This window comes from Rhododendron vialii, chromosome 5a, assembly GCF_030253575.1.
Source record: "Rhododendron vialii isolate Sample 1 chromosome 5a, ASM3025357v1".
Taxonomy (NCBI): Eukaryota; Viridiplantae; Streptophyta; class Magnoliopsida; order Ericales; family Ericaceae; genus Rhododendron; species Rhododendron vialii.
In genome coordinates, this window is record NC_080561.1 from 13,473,273 (window position 1) to 13,490,109 (window position 16,837).

Consider the following 16,837-nt stretch of genomic DNA (forward strand, 5'->3'; position numbering starts at 1 on the left):
ACTTGACTCGATAAGATTACGCTATCAAACAAACCAACTTACTAAATCTTGTAGTATTTGTTCGTATTATGAATGCAATACGTTTGTGCTTCCTAAAAACACTTAGCTTATGTAAAATTCATATAAAATCAGCTCGATTGTAACTGAGCTTGAACAGAATTTCTCAAACCCCTTTGAACTTCGGAACAGAATTAAAGCTATTTGTTTCAGTTCCCAAGTAGTGTTTCCTGCAAGGAGTATAACAGATACTGTGAAGTGTAAGTGAAAGTGAGGAACATGAATCACCAAACTACATACATGTAGTTGGTGTTTCAATCGGAAATAGATATGTAGTTAGTTTTCAGTATGAAATAATGCAACGCATTTGCTTACCAACACGTAATGCTTACCAACACGTAATTTTTTATTTATTTTTTTGGTTGGACATTCTGATCAAAAGCAAGCCATCCACTGTAGGATTAAGAAATTCAGACCACGGACTTAATCTTAAGCTTCTATGGCCACGGACTCCGAACAAGACATTTTCTTTTATGCGTAATGTCAAAAATGCACATTTCCCTCCTAACAACAATACATCAGTTGTGATTCTAAGCACTCTAACTTCAAAAAGAAAGCTAATAGAAAAACAAAAGAAAAAACTTTTCAATATTCATCTTAACAGCCATTTTCCAGGTCAGTGAACCAAAACTTCCTTGAACTTTGGAAGCATACCACCACTTCACGAGAATTTGATCGTGGACTACATCTGATGCTCCAAGCTCCTCTTCAGCCCACACGATTTTTAGTGTACAAACACAAGATCGAACGGAAATCTAATTAAACAAAGAGGGGACATAATTACTACCGTTCTCTTCACAAGCTACAGATTGAGATGTTACTGTCATGATTGTCCGGTACAAATGAATGCCTGAAAGAGGCTCTGAGCCGCTTGGGTTTCGTCGGGGGTCCCAGATATAACAACTACCCTGTCAGTAGTTCCAGGACGAGGTTCGTGCACTGCGACCTTTGCCCCTGATATCTGATTTACACAAACCAGAGGGATACAAGTCAAGGTGAATTAACAGCCAAAAAAAAAAAGTCAAGGTGAATTTAAGATGGGAAAGTAGATAGAAATCAACAGCACCCATTTTGATTTCTGAGTGTAGGAACAAGAAGAGCTTGGCAAGACGAAGTACAAGAAGAGAGAAAATACAAACTATATTAAGCAGTATCCAGAAATGGCTGGAAAGCTGCCCGGGGACACCATTTTCTAATATGATTCAGAAGTATATGGATGTGTGTGGATCATGGATTCGTGGAGAGATTTACCAGAATAAACAGGAACGGGGAAACAAAGAAATAAAATTTACAGCTTCATTACATTTCCCCCCTCAAATCTATGATCCAACCTTGGATTTCGCATTATTGAACGACGTTACGTCTTGATAATAAAGGGAAGAAACTCAATTCTCAGCATTTTTCTTATGGTTTTCATTGTAGAACTAGTCTTGGTCAATCTGCTTAATGAAAGCAGAAATATATTATACAACAAGAAGCATGCCATACCTGTCTGAGACGAGCAAGATTGCTACCATTCTCTCCATAAACAGAGCCAATTAGATTTTCGGGAACTACGATTTCCACAGTTGTACTTGTCACAAAGGCGGATCGGATTCCACTGCACACACAAACAAAAGAAATCCAGAAAATGACTGGCTGAAGAATTAAAGTACAATGCTTTTTTCTATACTGGATAGCCACCGTATACTTATATTTGTTCTCCCATGCCAAGAGAGAATATTCCATGTCCACAATTTGTTAATATCAAGCCCAAGGTCATGTGATTAACAGGGGGTACAATAAATGTTATACACTTGGCGTGCAAATAGAAGCAGCATCACACACAGGTGAGCATTTAAGAATCACTTGACACTGCATGATGTAGCAAAGAGACGGGAAACATGACCGGTCATGGAAACACAATTTCGGGTACCGTTCCGGATTTTATGTTACAATATTGCAAATTAATATGCATACTTGTATAGATGCTTATAAAGCTCATAAAATTCAACCGCAACTAAACCAAAACGAAAATATATACTAAAAAATTAGTAGTAATGATTATGAAGCTCATATATTAAGAAATAAAGAAAACAAAAAAATAGTATTACTGGTACCGACCGGTATTTAAACATGAATGAACTTAGAGGGGTAGAGCATCGGTTTTATGCAAAAAAAGGTATGTACGGGCTAATACGGAACGGTATTCACAACCTTCAATTTTTTGTTGACGTTAGTAATTGTTTTCATGTGGTCAATCATCAGTATCATAGATATTTTTCGGTGACCCACCGATTGTTCTGTTTGATTGTTGGCAAAGAGTTAAACCTGTTAAGTAACAGTTGCATGTTTAGTTAGTGCAATCTTCTCAACCTGCTGTGGTTTTTATTAATTTTTATGCAACATATGGTTTATTCTCTCCTTTTTGTTTCTTTTTTCCTTGATGGTTGTCTTCAATTGGGTATAAAATATAATTGACACTCTTCCTTTTCTCTTTTAATGCCTACCAAGTAATGTGTAGTTCCAGTTCCGTGAAGCCTTGGATTTGCTCTTGATAAGTGAAGAACTGAAGACTATTTCTAAAGGCATATTTCGGTAGGGAATCAGATTGGATGAGGAGGCTTAAATGGAGGCTGTTACTAAAGTTGTGCAGTCAAAGTTTGGGAAGTGCATTTCGGAATCCATGAGTTGCTATTGAAAGGTACACCGTTCATGTTTAATGTGTCTAATTGTAAACGTATACCTTTTTTTCCATTCGTAGAATTCAGAACACAGGATTCTTATTTTGGTATCTACATAGCACCAGTGTAGTTTTAGCTGCAAGCTGATTTGTTAGAATTCTATCTTTCAAGTAACCCTCTCTTTTATGCCACCAAGTAGTGGAACATATTACAATTTAACATTAAAGCATCAATTTCATATCGGAGCCACTACCAAGCTTCCGAAGGTAATTCTAATCAGTTTTAAGAGTGCCATAGCCCGTAGGTATGGGCAATTGCTAGTTCATTACAAACTTCAACATTTTCCTCTTCCAAAGAGATAAAAATCATCAGCGGAATCAAATTATTAGTGAGGTCCCATGCTCATTGTTTATATGCCCTAGGGTCATTAGAGCCATGTGTTATATACTAACCTGCCAAGTTCCAGGCCACTTTTAACAGAAGTCTGTCCTCTGGCAACATCCAATGTGCTCCCTGGATTTACTCCACCTACTGTTTGCTATTAATTCCAACCAATGTAAATTAGGCAGATGTTGAGAACCTACATAATGAGGATGGAAAGGCAAACGATTCAAATTTTTACCTGTGATAGGGAATGATCATAATTATGGTAATGGGTAAAATGATCAGAACTCGGTGTTACAGCAGAATGTCTATTGAGATTATTGGAGACGCCCATAGATGTATATGACCCGATGGAGGAAGGATCTCTAGCTATTCCATAGGGACTCATCTCAGGTATCATAGCGGAACTGCTCCTAGTTGCAGCACCATTTGAAACTCTTCCCGGAAAGAGGTTATCTCGCAGCCTACTAGTCACATTGTATAAAGCATCTTGTACGCAAACAAACTTACCTGCAATCTGTAAACCAAAAAGAATCATCTTTTCAGAACATATTTGATGGCCTAGGGCAGTAATAATATCAACCCACACGGGGGTGGGGGTTGGGGACCCCAAAAAAAGAAAGAAAAAAAAATCACGGCATTAACTCGGCAATATCAAAATTCTCAAATGCAAAAGAACTCAACAGAATTTCATAATATTACATAAGATAAAAAAAGTAAGACAACTGTGATAATGGCTCGTTTAATTCTCAAGAAAACCACAGGAAATCTGGATGTGGAAGGCTTGAACAATCTTTATCAGAAAATGATGCCAACAACTCTACAGGGTGAAAAGTATATGGTAGAACTAGACAGCACACCAAGACAAGAACAGGAAAAATTTGTATCTATCATAAACAGATAAATACAAAGAGATTAAAGGCAGAGACACCAATTGCTAGTTTCTGGTAAGCGAGGGTGGCAGGAAAATTATCCCAACAGTTGAAACAACCTTCTTCTGTACATTGTCATACGATCTTAGGAAAGAGCCAAAAAGAAGAAGAAAAAACACACCTGCACCACTTCATCATCTTCCGAAGCACACTTTGGGACTTGGTCACGCTTGATAATCGATATACTAGCACCCGTTGCCTGCCTCATCTCTTCAATAATTACACCCCCTTTTCCCATCAAACAGCCAACTTGATTTGATGAAACTACAACTCGGGCAGAAACAGACGACCCATTACTTGAGCCTGACGCCAGCCCCTTTTCAAAGCCAGCCTCAATAGACCTATTGAAAACAAGAATTACCGCATTTTGTGCAGGGGAGTACTGTGATTCAGGGTTCTACAGCAAAACAAGCCAAAGAAAAACATATTATTACGCTTTTTAGAGAAAAAATAGATTGAAGGTGATGGCAGTTAGGCAAACCTCCATTGCAGAAATAGTAATTATTCGTTCATCACACTCAGCTACAGAACCTCCAAAACTTATGGAAGCACCAGTTTCATTCTGAAGAGCCTTGACGATTGTTCCGCCCTTGCCAATTACACCGCCTACCCTATCATTGGAGCAGAGAAGCCTATAAACCACTTCTTGTTCAGTCCTTGAGGCCAGGGTAGGAACCCTTCCAGCCTCTGTTGAGAATGGGTAACCTCCTGAGCCATAAGTAACAGAGCCAGCTGGCATAGATGGTAGCACTGGATTCAGCTGAGGAAGATCCACGCGCATATTGTGAAAGGTCTCCTGGGGAATTGCCTCATAAGGTCGGGTCCAACTCGTTTGTGCTCTGCCAGTAGGTGGGAAATCTTGAAGGCGGCGCGAGACAGTGATAAGCGCTTTCTTAACAGCCAAACTATTGCCCTCAATCTGACACAACACCAACCAATTTTAACATGCTTGAGATTCATTTACCTAATATCTAACTGACTTAAATGCGAAGTCATACACATCATCTGAAACCACAGCTGCATAGATTGCTCAGCATATTGAACACAACCATGTCAACTATAATTTCTGCATCGTTCCATCTAGAACTAGTCACTGACGGCCACAATGAGATGATAAATTCGCTCTGTTCTAAATGGCAGCCGCCGAGGCCGCCTAGGCGCTTGGAGGTACCCTGCCGCCACGCCATTACCCCTTGGCGTTTGATTTGGCGCCCAGGGAGGTTTGGCGGTCTTGGCGGCCGCCTAGGCGGCCATGGCGGTCTCGGCGATTTGGCGCCCAGGGAGGTTTGGCGGCCGCCTAGGCAGCCTTGGCGGTCTTGGCGGGCCTTGGCGGGGCTTGGCGGCATCATTGGCGTCTTTGGAGGCTTTTGGCGGCCTAAAATGTATAGTATTAAACTAATACAGATCAAGTTTTGGAAGGGTATGGAGGAGAAGAGTTAAAGAAAGGAGATGAACTTTTAACTTGGCATTAGGGATCTCCGATCTCGTTTATTTCTACTTATTGTCTTATTCAACTTATTTGCTAGTTGCTACTACTTAATTTCATTTGGGTTTGTACATTAAACTTTGCATTATGGTTATGTAGAACTTTGAACTTGTATTATGGATACATAGAATATAGTTTGATTGGATAATGATTTGTTAAAAAAAAAAAAAAAAACGCCGAATTGCTTGGCGGCGCCTAGGCGGCTTGGCGCTTGAAGGTGGGTCTCTGCCCTACTAGCGCCAAGCGCCATTTAGAACATTGTAAATTCGAGTGAACTCAATGAGTAACATGAAGCAATAAATATACGAAGTATTTTTATTTTTTTTGCATCAGCTAAAAAAAATGATCCAACGACTAGGGTTCCATTTACTCAAGTCAAGCTTATAGTGATGTGCCACTCATACTAGGGTGTTAGACTGTAAGCACCCATATAGTACCCCTTCATAGATGAACCCTGAAACAGTGGCTTTCAATAGTTAAAGTAGAACTGTATGTGAGACTCAAACATCATCTCTTAGAAAGGTGGTTAGTAGCAAACTGCAAACAACGTCTTGTTATTTGTCACAACCAAAGTTATCAGAATAGCTTGAGACACGATTTGTATGGTACGATTTCATACGATTCGGAAGCATCGAGACAAACTACGAAGAGGATACATGAATCGGAAGTGGCTGTGAATCATAATTGCAGTGCCTAATCGACCCAAATTGAATTGGTAAATCATTCGGCTCATTCACCTCCAATTTGCTGAATTCGCTCTTGGCTCCTTTTTTGCAATTTTTTTATTAAAAAAGGGTTCAAACTTTCTACAAGGTCTTTGTTATTATTTTATGTCATCTTTTGCCTTCGTTTGTCCTTATTTACTCTCAAAAATAGATTCCTCTCTCATAAACTGTTAAGAGAGGGTAAAAACATGCACGTATTGATTGACAAAAGAATCATGGTACATATTTTCGTGTCCAAGCCAAAGCGCTACGCATGTCTAGTGGAGATAATATATAAAAAAAATTATCGAGACCATGGTATTTTTTTCTCAAGATTGGGTCTATCTACCAGGTGTATAGCTGCTTTTCTTCAAGATTCAAGGCTCTTTATTTTGGGAGCTATATGATAGCTGTGCTCCCAAAGGAGATGTAAGAAAAATTACCAACTTGACCCTTAAAGACAGTATTCTATTTGGTTAATTACTAAAATCACCCTTTGGGGGGGAAGGATGGATTGACGAATATGAAGATATAATAGGACATGTATGGTTAGGTTCCATTTTTATACTTGGTGGAATATGTTGAGGAAATCAATAAAGGCAAAGAAAAGATGGCATACAATTAACCCTAAAGGCCTCTGAAAGCTTTTGTTTTTTGGTTTTTTGTACTTTTAACTCTTTTTCCCAGAAAGGGACTCTAATAAGATTCCACGTCACTTACACATAGCAATAGAAGCATGTTACCCACTAGACCACGTTATTATCAATTTCCATCATTCAAAACAAGTTTTCTTTATTGATCTAGGCCAAAAGAACCATATTCATACCATGTATCTTTGCCACCCACACTTGAGACTTTTCAATGTACTTTAGAATCATGACTGAATTGGAGATATTCCAATTTGATACATGATTTTGACAACTATGTGCCCAACTATGGACATAAGATCCTTAAATACCACTTTAATCAGCTCTTTCATAACAATCAGACAATTATATTGGCGAGCATAAATGAGGTACTTACCACAACAGCTACAAAAGCAACAGAGCATATGCACGGACAACAGGCCTGTGAGGAATAGTATATACACACGGTATTCTCGTAGGGATCCAAATCTGAAAAGTGTAAAAATAATATGCTTCTACTAGTGATGCAGTAGCTTTGAGGGTACCCGGTACTCATGTCATTTTAGTGTCCTTAGTGTTAGTAGAGTCTTGAGTCTATAAATAGGTGTGTTGGCCTTTCATTTGTTAGCTTTTGATTATTAAGAATATTAAATATATTGATTGGGACATAGTTTCTCTTTCTACCCTTTGGGGTTTATCCTTTTGAATGGGATTTTGCTCATTTCTTTGAATCTTTGATTCCCCTTTGATATTTTGATTGCATCATTTGGTATCAGAACTTCTAAGCTTGATCCTGACAGTTCATCTCACCGGAGAACTCGCTAGAAGCTTAAACCTCACCGAAAATCTCGCTAGAACCCTGAAATGGCGCCGGAAAATCTCGCTGAAGACACCATTTCACTCGAAATCTCCAGATTTGTACAACCCAAGTCCCTACAACTCGATTTCGAACCTTATGATCCACAGATCGACACATTTCAGAGCTGTTTTTCCAATTACGAACAACCAAAACCCATTTCAGACGACCAAATACCCTATTTCGCACCATTTCAAGCTTGACCCAGGCTATTTCGCAACATGTCGAGTCCTGTTCTACCTGTTTTGGACCTCAAACAGGTGATTTCGACAACACCCAGCCTTGTTTCGAACTCGGATATGTCATTCCTGAGCTTGAAATTTGATTTCGGCATTTCAATCGAAGTTTTGAACCCATTTCGGCACTCAAAACTGGTCGTACAGCCTTCGTTGCACTCGTAACAATCGATTAGCCACTCTTCGGTGCTCGACTCACTAGACTGAGGCTCATACAGCCTTCGATTTTACTCGAAACAGTGGTAAGGACTTCCGTTCTACTCTTTTGGCTCTCAAATCTGTGTTTTTAGGTTTGATTTCAACTGGATTTGTCACATTTGTTGCGATTAGTGTCGATTTCTGTTGTTTTGCTGGCTATTTGGTTACTGAGTTAACTGGGTTGATCGATTTTGGGTTGAGTTGGCTCTTGGCTGAGTTTGGGTTGAAAAGTCACAGAGTTGACTGTGTTCGGTGGCTGAGTTGACTGGGTGCAGGTTCTTTGGGGTTAATTGATTGTCTATATTGAAATGACTCAAAGAGGTAGAGGAAGACTATGGGCTAGAGATAGGGAAGGTGTGGTGAAGAATGGTAAAAGGTTGAATGTTATTCCGCAATGTGGAAGGCAAAACGATTGAAATTCAAAATATAATCAGAATGAGATTAAAGAGTTGAGTGAAGAAGTAACTATCTTCGTTGAAAGGGTGCGGCGTTTACAACATCCGACCAAAAGAATGGATTGCATTACATTGGAAAATCGTTATGGTGTTCCGCATTGGCGTAGAGTAAATTTGGTTAGATTTAAACACGTATTGGTGAACGATGTTGATAACAAACTTCTCATGTTTTGTGGAAACCCACTAGAGTTCATTGGTTGGTTGGACAACATTGAGAGTTCAAACTTCAAATATTGTTGTGTTATCGAAGAAAAGAAGGTGACAATGGCATCCACTTGCCTTGAGGGAAGAGCTTCGGATTGATAGACACAACTCAAAGTTATTCGACAAAGGAGAGGCAAAGAAAAGATTAGGGAATGGGATAAGATGAAGATGGAATGGGATAAGATGAAGAAGAAGCTCAAGGAGGAATTCTTGCCTTTCCATCAACATTCCAATGCCGATTCCTTGACTAGTTTTGGTAAGAGCAAGTCCTTAGGGGCTGTCCCAACTAAAAATAAACCTTTAATCGGCACCTCGGAGGCTATAAATCCGCCACCTTGTGGAATATTTGAATGCCTCAAGTTTGAGGAATCATCTCTTGAGTTGGAAGTTGGTGAAAAGGCTAGTGAGCATGTTCTTAATGCCCTCTTTGTTAAGGAGGTAAGAGAACCATGTTGTGATGATGATTATGAGTATCATTCCAATCTTTGATGAGTATCCTAATGAAGAGTTTGGGGATGGCCTTGAAGACGTTCCCGTCTATGATGAGTGTATAGGTGAGAAAGAAGGCCTTGAGGATATTGTGGGTGATAATGAAGAGCAAGAATGCCTAATCCTTCGATCTTTGAGCCGTGTACATTTTGGGAAGATAGTGAGCAAGTCTTAGAGGAGAGCTAAGACAAGAAGATTGATGATCATGACTTCAAGATTGAAGAGTTCTCTCAAAGCTTGCTACTTGAGTCGCCTTTGGTACAAGGCACTCAACTTTATGACTATGGGAATGATTTGGAAGCTCCACGATTCGATGACGTGTTGTTGAACCAAAGGTTGAAGATTGGTTTGAAATGTTGCCCCAATTGCAAAATGTTCAAATTTGTTGTGTTTTGGTGTCCGAAGAAGTCCTCAAGTTACAGAAACAGGATGGATACTTCTGGGGACAGATTGTAGATCCTTTAGAAATGGTCTTCAATCAAGCTAGTTTGGAGCATAATGAGGAGGTTTTCCAACATGCCAAGGTGGATATTTCATGGCACAACTTGTGGGTGTGTATTGTGAGGTACTACGAAGATATCTTGATTCACTGGAGGCATGGTAAATTGGTGATTTCATTGCCCAAAAGCATGGTTGCGGTGAATGTACACAATCGGAAGCACATATTGAAGATGGGTTATTGCATGAGGGTGACGTGGATCAAGGAAATACAGCCACATGGCCACATGCCTACTTCGGAGCTGCATAATAAATTAGTTCTATAGTTCTATGTTTTCTTTATAAATTGTCTTCTGTCTTGTGTCCAACTTGAGGACAAGTTTTTTCTTTAGAGGGGGTGTATTATGCAATAGCTTTGAGCGTACTCATGTCATTTTAGTGTCCTTAGTGTAATATCCTGTATCATAATTAAACCAACGACATATACTTAAGCATCTAAAAAATTCATTATGGAAATTAATTAGAAGCTTGGAGTAGTTAACTTTATGTGGATGAATGTAAGGGTTATGTGTATTGGGTGAGCTGCACGTGGGTGTGGCGGGGGGTGATGTGGTGTGGTGTTGTGTAAGCCATCAATCTGTGGTGTGTGCATGGCATGTGCACATGTTTCTAGATATGTTGTACATGAAACTATTTATAAAGAAAAGAAAGAAGGACGAGGAGAGGAGGAGGAAAGAACTGGTTGATATTAGCTATTCTTATTATTGTTGTGGGTAAGAAAAATAGGAACAGAGCAGTTGGAGGTGCTCCCACTGTAGGGGTTAGCCGGGGTGATGGTTTCACACATAATTATATGTATGAACAGCTTGTGGCTGGTTGTAGTAACGATGTGGGACGGGTCGTTACAAATTTAATTTCCACGTTGTGGTGCTTGAGGTTACGGGGCATTACAATTGGTATCAGAGCACAAGTGGTAGATCTTAAATGCGATCGTATGGGTGGTGGGAATGGGTAAGTGATTTTGAAATTATATTCATGAGTTGGTGTCCTTGGACTGATTTTTTCTTTGTGATATAGCTGTTTGGAGAATTTGAAAGGAAAGAAAAGAAATCAATGGATGTGTGTGACCATGTCCCATGGCAAATGGATTTTTGTTGAGTTTATGTTTGGGTGTTCAATACTCGAAGTGTATATGATTTACCTATATTGATGATACCATGCGAGTGATTATTTGTGGCGTAGCAAACAGATCCATATAAGCGTGGTGCCATTCTCAGCATCAGAAAAAGATGATTTAGGAAGGAATCAAGGGCATTGAAGGGTGAAAAACAATATTGGTTCAATCAGCATGTGCAATGGAAGTGTTAATAAAGATTTTTTTTTAATTAGTGAAAATATGTGGGACCAGTAATTTTGAAAGGCAAATTTAGTGTTTCCTAATGGTTTTGTTGTATTACTAGATGCATACAGAACAATAAGGAACTGGGACATGATTTATTTTTATTTTCCAAGATGGTTTGGGTGATTGATCTATATATGGGTTCATGTGGCATAGAGTTGTGTTCTAGTTCACAACTTTGGTATTTATTGGTGGTGTGTTTCACTTGGAATAATGAATGTGGCCTTAGTGGCGTTGCCTGTGTGGTGATATATTTATGCCTGTGTGGCAATATATGTATGCCTGTGTGGCGTTGCATGTGTGACGATATATTTATTGCCTGTGTGGCGATATATTTATGCCTTAGTGGCATTATTGTTAAGCCTTAGTGGTGTGGCTAGTGTGATACTATTTTTATGCCCTAAGGACGAAGCCTTCATAGCAGGGAATTTATGTATTAGTAATGCTACTTTTGTAACTTCGATTTACGCCAGTATGAACTTTTGTCACGAGAATTCTATTATTGAGTTACCTGTGGCATGGAAGTTGTGGGGTGGTTTGCGGTGAGCAGGTGGAAAAAAAATTACTCTGTATTGCCAAAGTTGGCCAAGTTGTGTTGACACTTGCGATGTTCATATACACTTGAAGGGGGAGGATGAATGTAAAATGGAAATTGGGAGATGCAATAAGAGTGGCACAGCGGAAGCGTGAAATTAAATTACTTATTTTTACTATAAAAAATCGGGGACAAAATTTCCAAGGAGGGGATATTGTAATATCCCATATCATAATTAAACCAACTACCTATACTTAAGCATCTAAGAAACTCATCACGGAAATTAATTAGAAGATTGGAGTAGTTAACTTTATGTGGATGCATGTAAGGGTTACGTGTCCAAGTATTGGGTGAGCTGCACGTGGGTGTGGCGTGGGGTCATGGGTGTGGTGTTGTGTGAGCCATCAATCTGTGGTGTGTGCATGGCATGTGTACAAGTTCCTAGATATGTTGTACATGAGACTATTTATAAAGAAAAGAAAGAAGGACGAGGAGAGGAGGAAAGAACTGGCTGATATTAGCTATTCTTATTCTTGTAGTGGGTAAGAAAAATAGGAACAGAGCAGTTGGACTGGGGGTTGGTCAGGGTGATGGTTTCACTCATAATTATATGTATGAACAGCCACAGGCTGGTTGTAGTAACGATGTGGGACAGGTCGTTACAAATTTAATTTCTACGTAGTTGTGGTGCTTGAAGTTATGGGGCGTTACACTTAGTAGAATCTTGAGTGTATAAATAGGTGTGTTGGTCTTTCATTTGTTAGCGTTTGATTATTAAGAATATTGAATATTGATTGAGACATAGTTTCTCCCTCTACCCTTTGGGTATATCCCCTTGAATGGGATTTTGCTCCTTTCTTTGAATTCTTGATTCCCCTTTGATATTTTAATTGCATCAACTAGGTACCGTTACACTCTAGAAGAAAAGGAATTTTATTGTTCACGGACACTTGGGCGAAGGGTAAAGCAAGTGAAATTGTGGGGTTAGTTTTTCTCCTCATTAGATGTTGCAAGTGCCTTTAGGTTCTTTTTGCTTGTGTCCCTTCGGGGACATCCGATAGAATTGGAACGATACAGAGGTTCTTTTTGCTTGCATGCTTGTGCGTTGCCTTAGTCTTCTTGAACTTTGGAAGGATATGTCATCCTCCTACGCTAGCAAGTAGCAACCACCTCATTCGGGGATTTCAAAGGCAAGAGAACAAAAAACGAGAAGTTTGATTTGTTTTTTTGCTTATTGAATGTTGCTAGTGCTTGTTAGTTTTTCTCTTTCTGGATGCTGGAGAGTTATGAAAGCCATCCTATCTGCATACAAAAGCAAAATAGAGAAAACAAGAAAAATCGAGTACGTAATCCCCCAAGCCAAATTTAAACTACGACCCTCTCTGAACTAAATGATGCTTTCCTGTTCTAGAAAAATAATGTAACCGTGTTGAGTTCTTTGATTCATTTCACATCGTCGCTTGGCCGCAAATCTTTTGGAGAAACTTAGCATGTGTGCGAAATTGAAGTCTCCATAGAAAATTAGCAGTCCATAGGGTGTTACGTTAAGAGTATTTCCAGCGCTTACTGGAACTAACATTCAAACTCAATTTTAATTTAACTAGAGAACCCTCCAATTACCTTTACTCCTTGACTCAAACCTTGTTTATATTAAGGTTTTAATCAAATCTTTACTCAAACCGAGAAACGCTCAGATGATTACACAAAATTTGAAAACCACATTACGACTTCCAAATTCATAAATATGTCAAATAAAGCTCTACTCAAGACCCAAAGTTATGCGGACATATTTGCATACGGCAATTAGAGTGCTTCGTATCAAATAAAGCTTTTACACTGAGATTCTAACCAACTATAATAACTTTTGAGTCATTCCCGTACTTCATAGGACAGTAAGAGATGTTGCACGTATGTATACCAAAGCTGAACATGTGGTTGGATGCACTAATTGAAACATCAAAGCCTCATTATCAATAATAAAGGCGAACAAAGAACAACAAAAAAATCGAACTACAACTACTTACTAAACCAACTCTGCAATAACTAACCCATTAAAAACCAATGGTGCAAAAAGAACAACCATTTAGCTCGGTAGGTCACCCTATAAGGTAGGTTAGGGTCAATTCTTGCCAAAAGCAAAGATACCCTCGAATGGGGTATATGTTCAGTTATTTGTTCTCTTAATAGGCTTTCGGTTAGACTCAGTATGACTGTGGCCTTATGTCCAATTTGATTTTGATGTAATTCAAATACTTGTTCTCCCACCGCTTGTAATGAAATGAAGATGCATGTACCCATTGTCTTATTATTTTATAGATTGTCTTGCATCCCAAGGCATAACCTGTACCTTCGCGCTTCATATTCACCAATGCCATGGCAATTTTGATTTTATACACTGGAAAAATCTGTTTCGTTACTAATAGACTAAGAAGGGATCCTTTCCTCTTTTGAACCTCGCCCTCCACTTTAAGGTTATGCCATCCTAAGGTGTTGTTTCTGGACTCTTGATTTTTTTTTGTTTTTTTGTTGTCCTCTACTAATACTGGGACCAATCCCACCGCCACCTGCGGCGGGGTCCCAATTGAAGTCTCTGTATGGACTCTTCTTTATGGAAACAAAAGTAGTGCAAAAAGAACACATACCTCTATCAATTCTTCGTTAGGCAACGCGCAAGCCGGCAACTGATTTGCCTTCAAAACCCTAATTTTACACCCAGAGTCCTCCCGAACCTTCTCAATCACCTTCCCTCCTCTCCCAATTACCGCCCCCACCTGACTACTCTCCGCCAACAACCTACACAGCACCACACCCCCCGGCTCCTCCGCCCCTCGTCCGCCATTAACCTCCGCCGCGGCCCCGAGAATCCTCTCGAACACCCTAACCACTGCCTCCTGCGCCGCGGACACCTCGAAATCACTCCCCCCTTCCCCCTCGACCTTCTTGTTAACCGAAATCGACCCGATTATGACGATGACTCGCTCGTCGGAGCCGGGCGGGGGCTCCTCGACGCGGATCTTGGTGGCGGTGTCCTGCTGGAGCTGCTTGATGATGGAGCCGGATTTTCCGATGACCCCTCCGCTTATCGAGGTCGGGCAGAGGAGGCGGAAGAGGACGTGGCCGGCGGGGACGGTGAGGGGCGGCGGGGGACGCTTGAACCGCTTGGAAGAGCCGCCGTTCGCGGCGTGGTTGTGTACAGGACGCTTTGCTTGAGGGGAGGGGAGCAAGTCACCCATCTGTTACTGCTACTTCTTCTTCTTCTTCTCTATATCTAACGATTTCTCTCTCCCGCTTTGTGTTTTTTGGACCAGTGCTTGTCGAGCAACAGAGAGAGGAGAGAGAGTGATGAAGAGAGAGGGTTTTGTTCGGGTTTTTTCCATTTTAGCTCTCGGAACTTTTTGGGAATTTTTTTTTTCTTTTTGTGTGGGGTTTACTATTATCTATATTCTAGGGACATTTTGGTTAAATAAGTCAAATTGGCTTATTTTTTTGGCCCTTGTTCAAAAAAAAAGAAAATTAAGCCAAAACAAAACAAAGATAATAAGCCATTTTTTTTGTTTTTATAAAAAAATTAGGTTTGGACCATAATTTTTTTATTTTTCTGATTCCTCTCGTCGAGTCGAACCAATAATCCACAAAAATTTGACGCGAAACTAAAAAATATGAAGAAAATTTGAATAAGGGAAAAAAAATAAGTCAATTGGCTTATTTAGCCAGAAAGTCCCTTAAATTTTTTTTTTGTTAATTTTGTGTCAAATTATTGTGAATTATTGGAAGTAAAAGATTATGACTTTTATCCAATTATTTTTAAAAAAAATACTAATACAAGATTAAGCCCAAAAAACTAAAAGAAACAATACCGTAATGTCATCCCAATTTAGTTTTCGCAAATGTGCGAAAAGTGATAAAAGTTTAAAAGTACTTTTATTCCACAATTTAGTAATAATTTTAGTAGAATAAAAGTACTTTTAATACTTTTAGGAAACAACCCCTTATTTGTCTTTCAGTATTTAGTAATTTTTAAAAAATTGTTTATATTTTTATTTAGTAATGCCTTTTTTATTCAATATGCATCTTATTTGATAAATTTTAATTATTTTTATTGAAAGAATTAAAATTATATGACAAACCACAAATTGTGAGATTAAAATTATTTTATAAGCGGCGCGTATTTTACAATCGACTTATTGATAACTCCATATACCTTCCTAAATGGAATGTAAATTTATAAAAGAGAAATGCTCCACCCATATACACACTGTGTATTGTGTGTGAGCCCTTTGGGTTTTGTGAGACAATGTGTATTTGGGTGTGTGATTTTGATATGGTTAAGACTTACCGTTTATAAAAATGTCGTAAGTGAAATGAGATTAGAAATATGAAATGGGTTGATCATCTAAATTGTGAGATTAATATTATTTTATAAGCGGCGCGTATTTTTACAATCAACTTGTCGATGATTTAATATACTCCCCAAATGGAATGTAAATTTATAAAAATGTTGCAAGTGAAATGAGATTAGAAATATGAAATGGGTTTATTATTGCCTTCATACAACTAATTAGTTTTTAAACAAGTAGTAACTATAATCAGATTACATATTAAGATTTCAAACATTGAACGTTGATTGTTGGCGGGGGTAGTGTTAGGATTCAGTGCTATTGATTGTTTAGGGGAGTAATAAAAGTAATTTAAGACCACCATATTCTATTAATTTGGACCACTATTTTAATAACGTGGCGCAATGTAATTGTTTTGGAGGAATCAAATGTTTACACCGCCGGTGTATATAATTTTATTCTCTATGTATTTTAATGTACTTACTAATTACCATTCTCTAAATAAATTTTTAAAACGAAAGATCAACCAATTATTTAAGAGTTTTGTGCTTAAAATACTATAGCATTTATTAAGCGTGTGAACTTTTTATGCGCACATCTTCTATATGTGACTTATTACTTGATATTTAGGCTCCGTTTGTTTTGAAGTAAAATATTTTCAATGTAAAATATTTTTCATGTAGTCATTTTTAAAAAAAATAAAATTTTCGTTTCTATTTTACGGTGTTTGATTGGTAATTGGAAAATATTCTTGGCAATAAAACATTTCTCCAATATTCATTATCAATCAAGCATCCTTTTCATTTATGTGTCGCGGGAATAATTGGTGGTGACAATT

The 16,837-nt window shown here is 38.7% G+C and overlaps 1 protein-coding gene across 1 annotated transcript; it reads right to left on the reverse strand.

The window, feature by feature from the left end:
* Positions 1-382: 382 nt before the first annotated feature.
* LOC131326326 (KH domain-containing protein HEN4-like) lies at positions 383-15,051 on the reverse strand. Its single transcript, XM_058359073.1, has 7 exons — positions 14,305-15,051; positions 4,518-4,955; positions 4,158-4,433; positions 3,343-3,621; positions 3,173-3,258; positions 1,546-1,657; positions 383-1,018 (listed from the first exon to the last, which is right to left on the reverse strand). The coding sequence occupies exons 1-7, from the start codon at positions 14,893-14,895 to the stop codon at positions 881-883; spliced, it is 1,920 nt and encodes a 639-aa protein (XP_058215056.1). The 5' UTR covers positions 14,896-15,051; the 3' UTR covers positions 383-880.
* Between the last annotated feature and the right edge of the window lie 1,786 nt (positions 15,052-16,837).

Bases quoted from the DNA above. Each gene is read 5' to 3' on its own strand.
- LOC131326326 (XM_058359073.1), bottom strand. From the start codon at position 14,895: ATGGGTGACTTGCTCCCCTCCCCTCAAGCAAAGCGTCCTGTACACAAC. The intron at 3,259-3,342 runs GTAAAAATTTGA...TGGAATTAATAG, and splicing joins ATGATCATTCCCTATCACAG to CAAACAGTAGGTGGAGTAAA. The intron at 1,658-3,172 runs GTTAGTATATAA...TTGTGTGTGCAG, and splicing joins AGTGGCCTGGAACTTGGCAG to TGGAATCCGATCCGCCTTTG.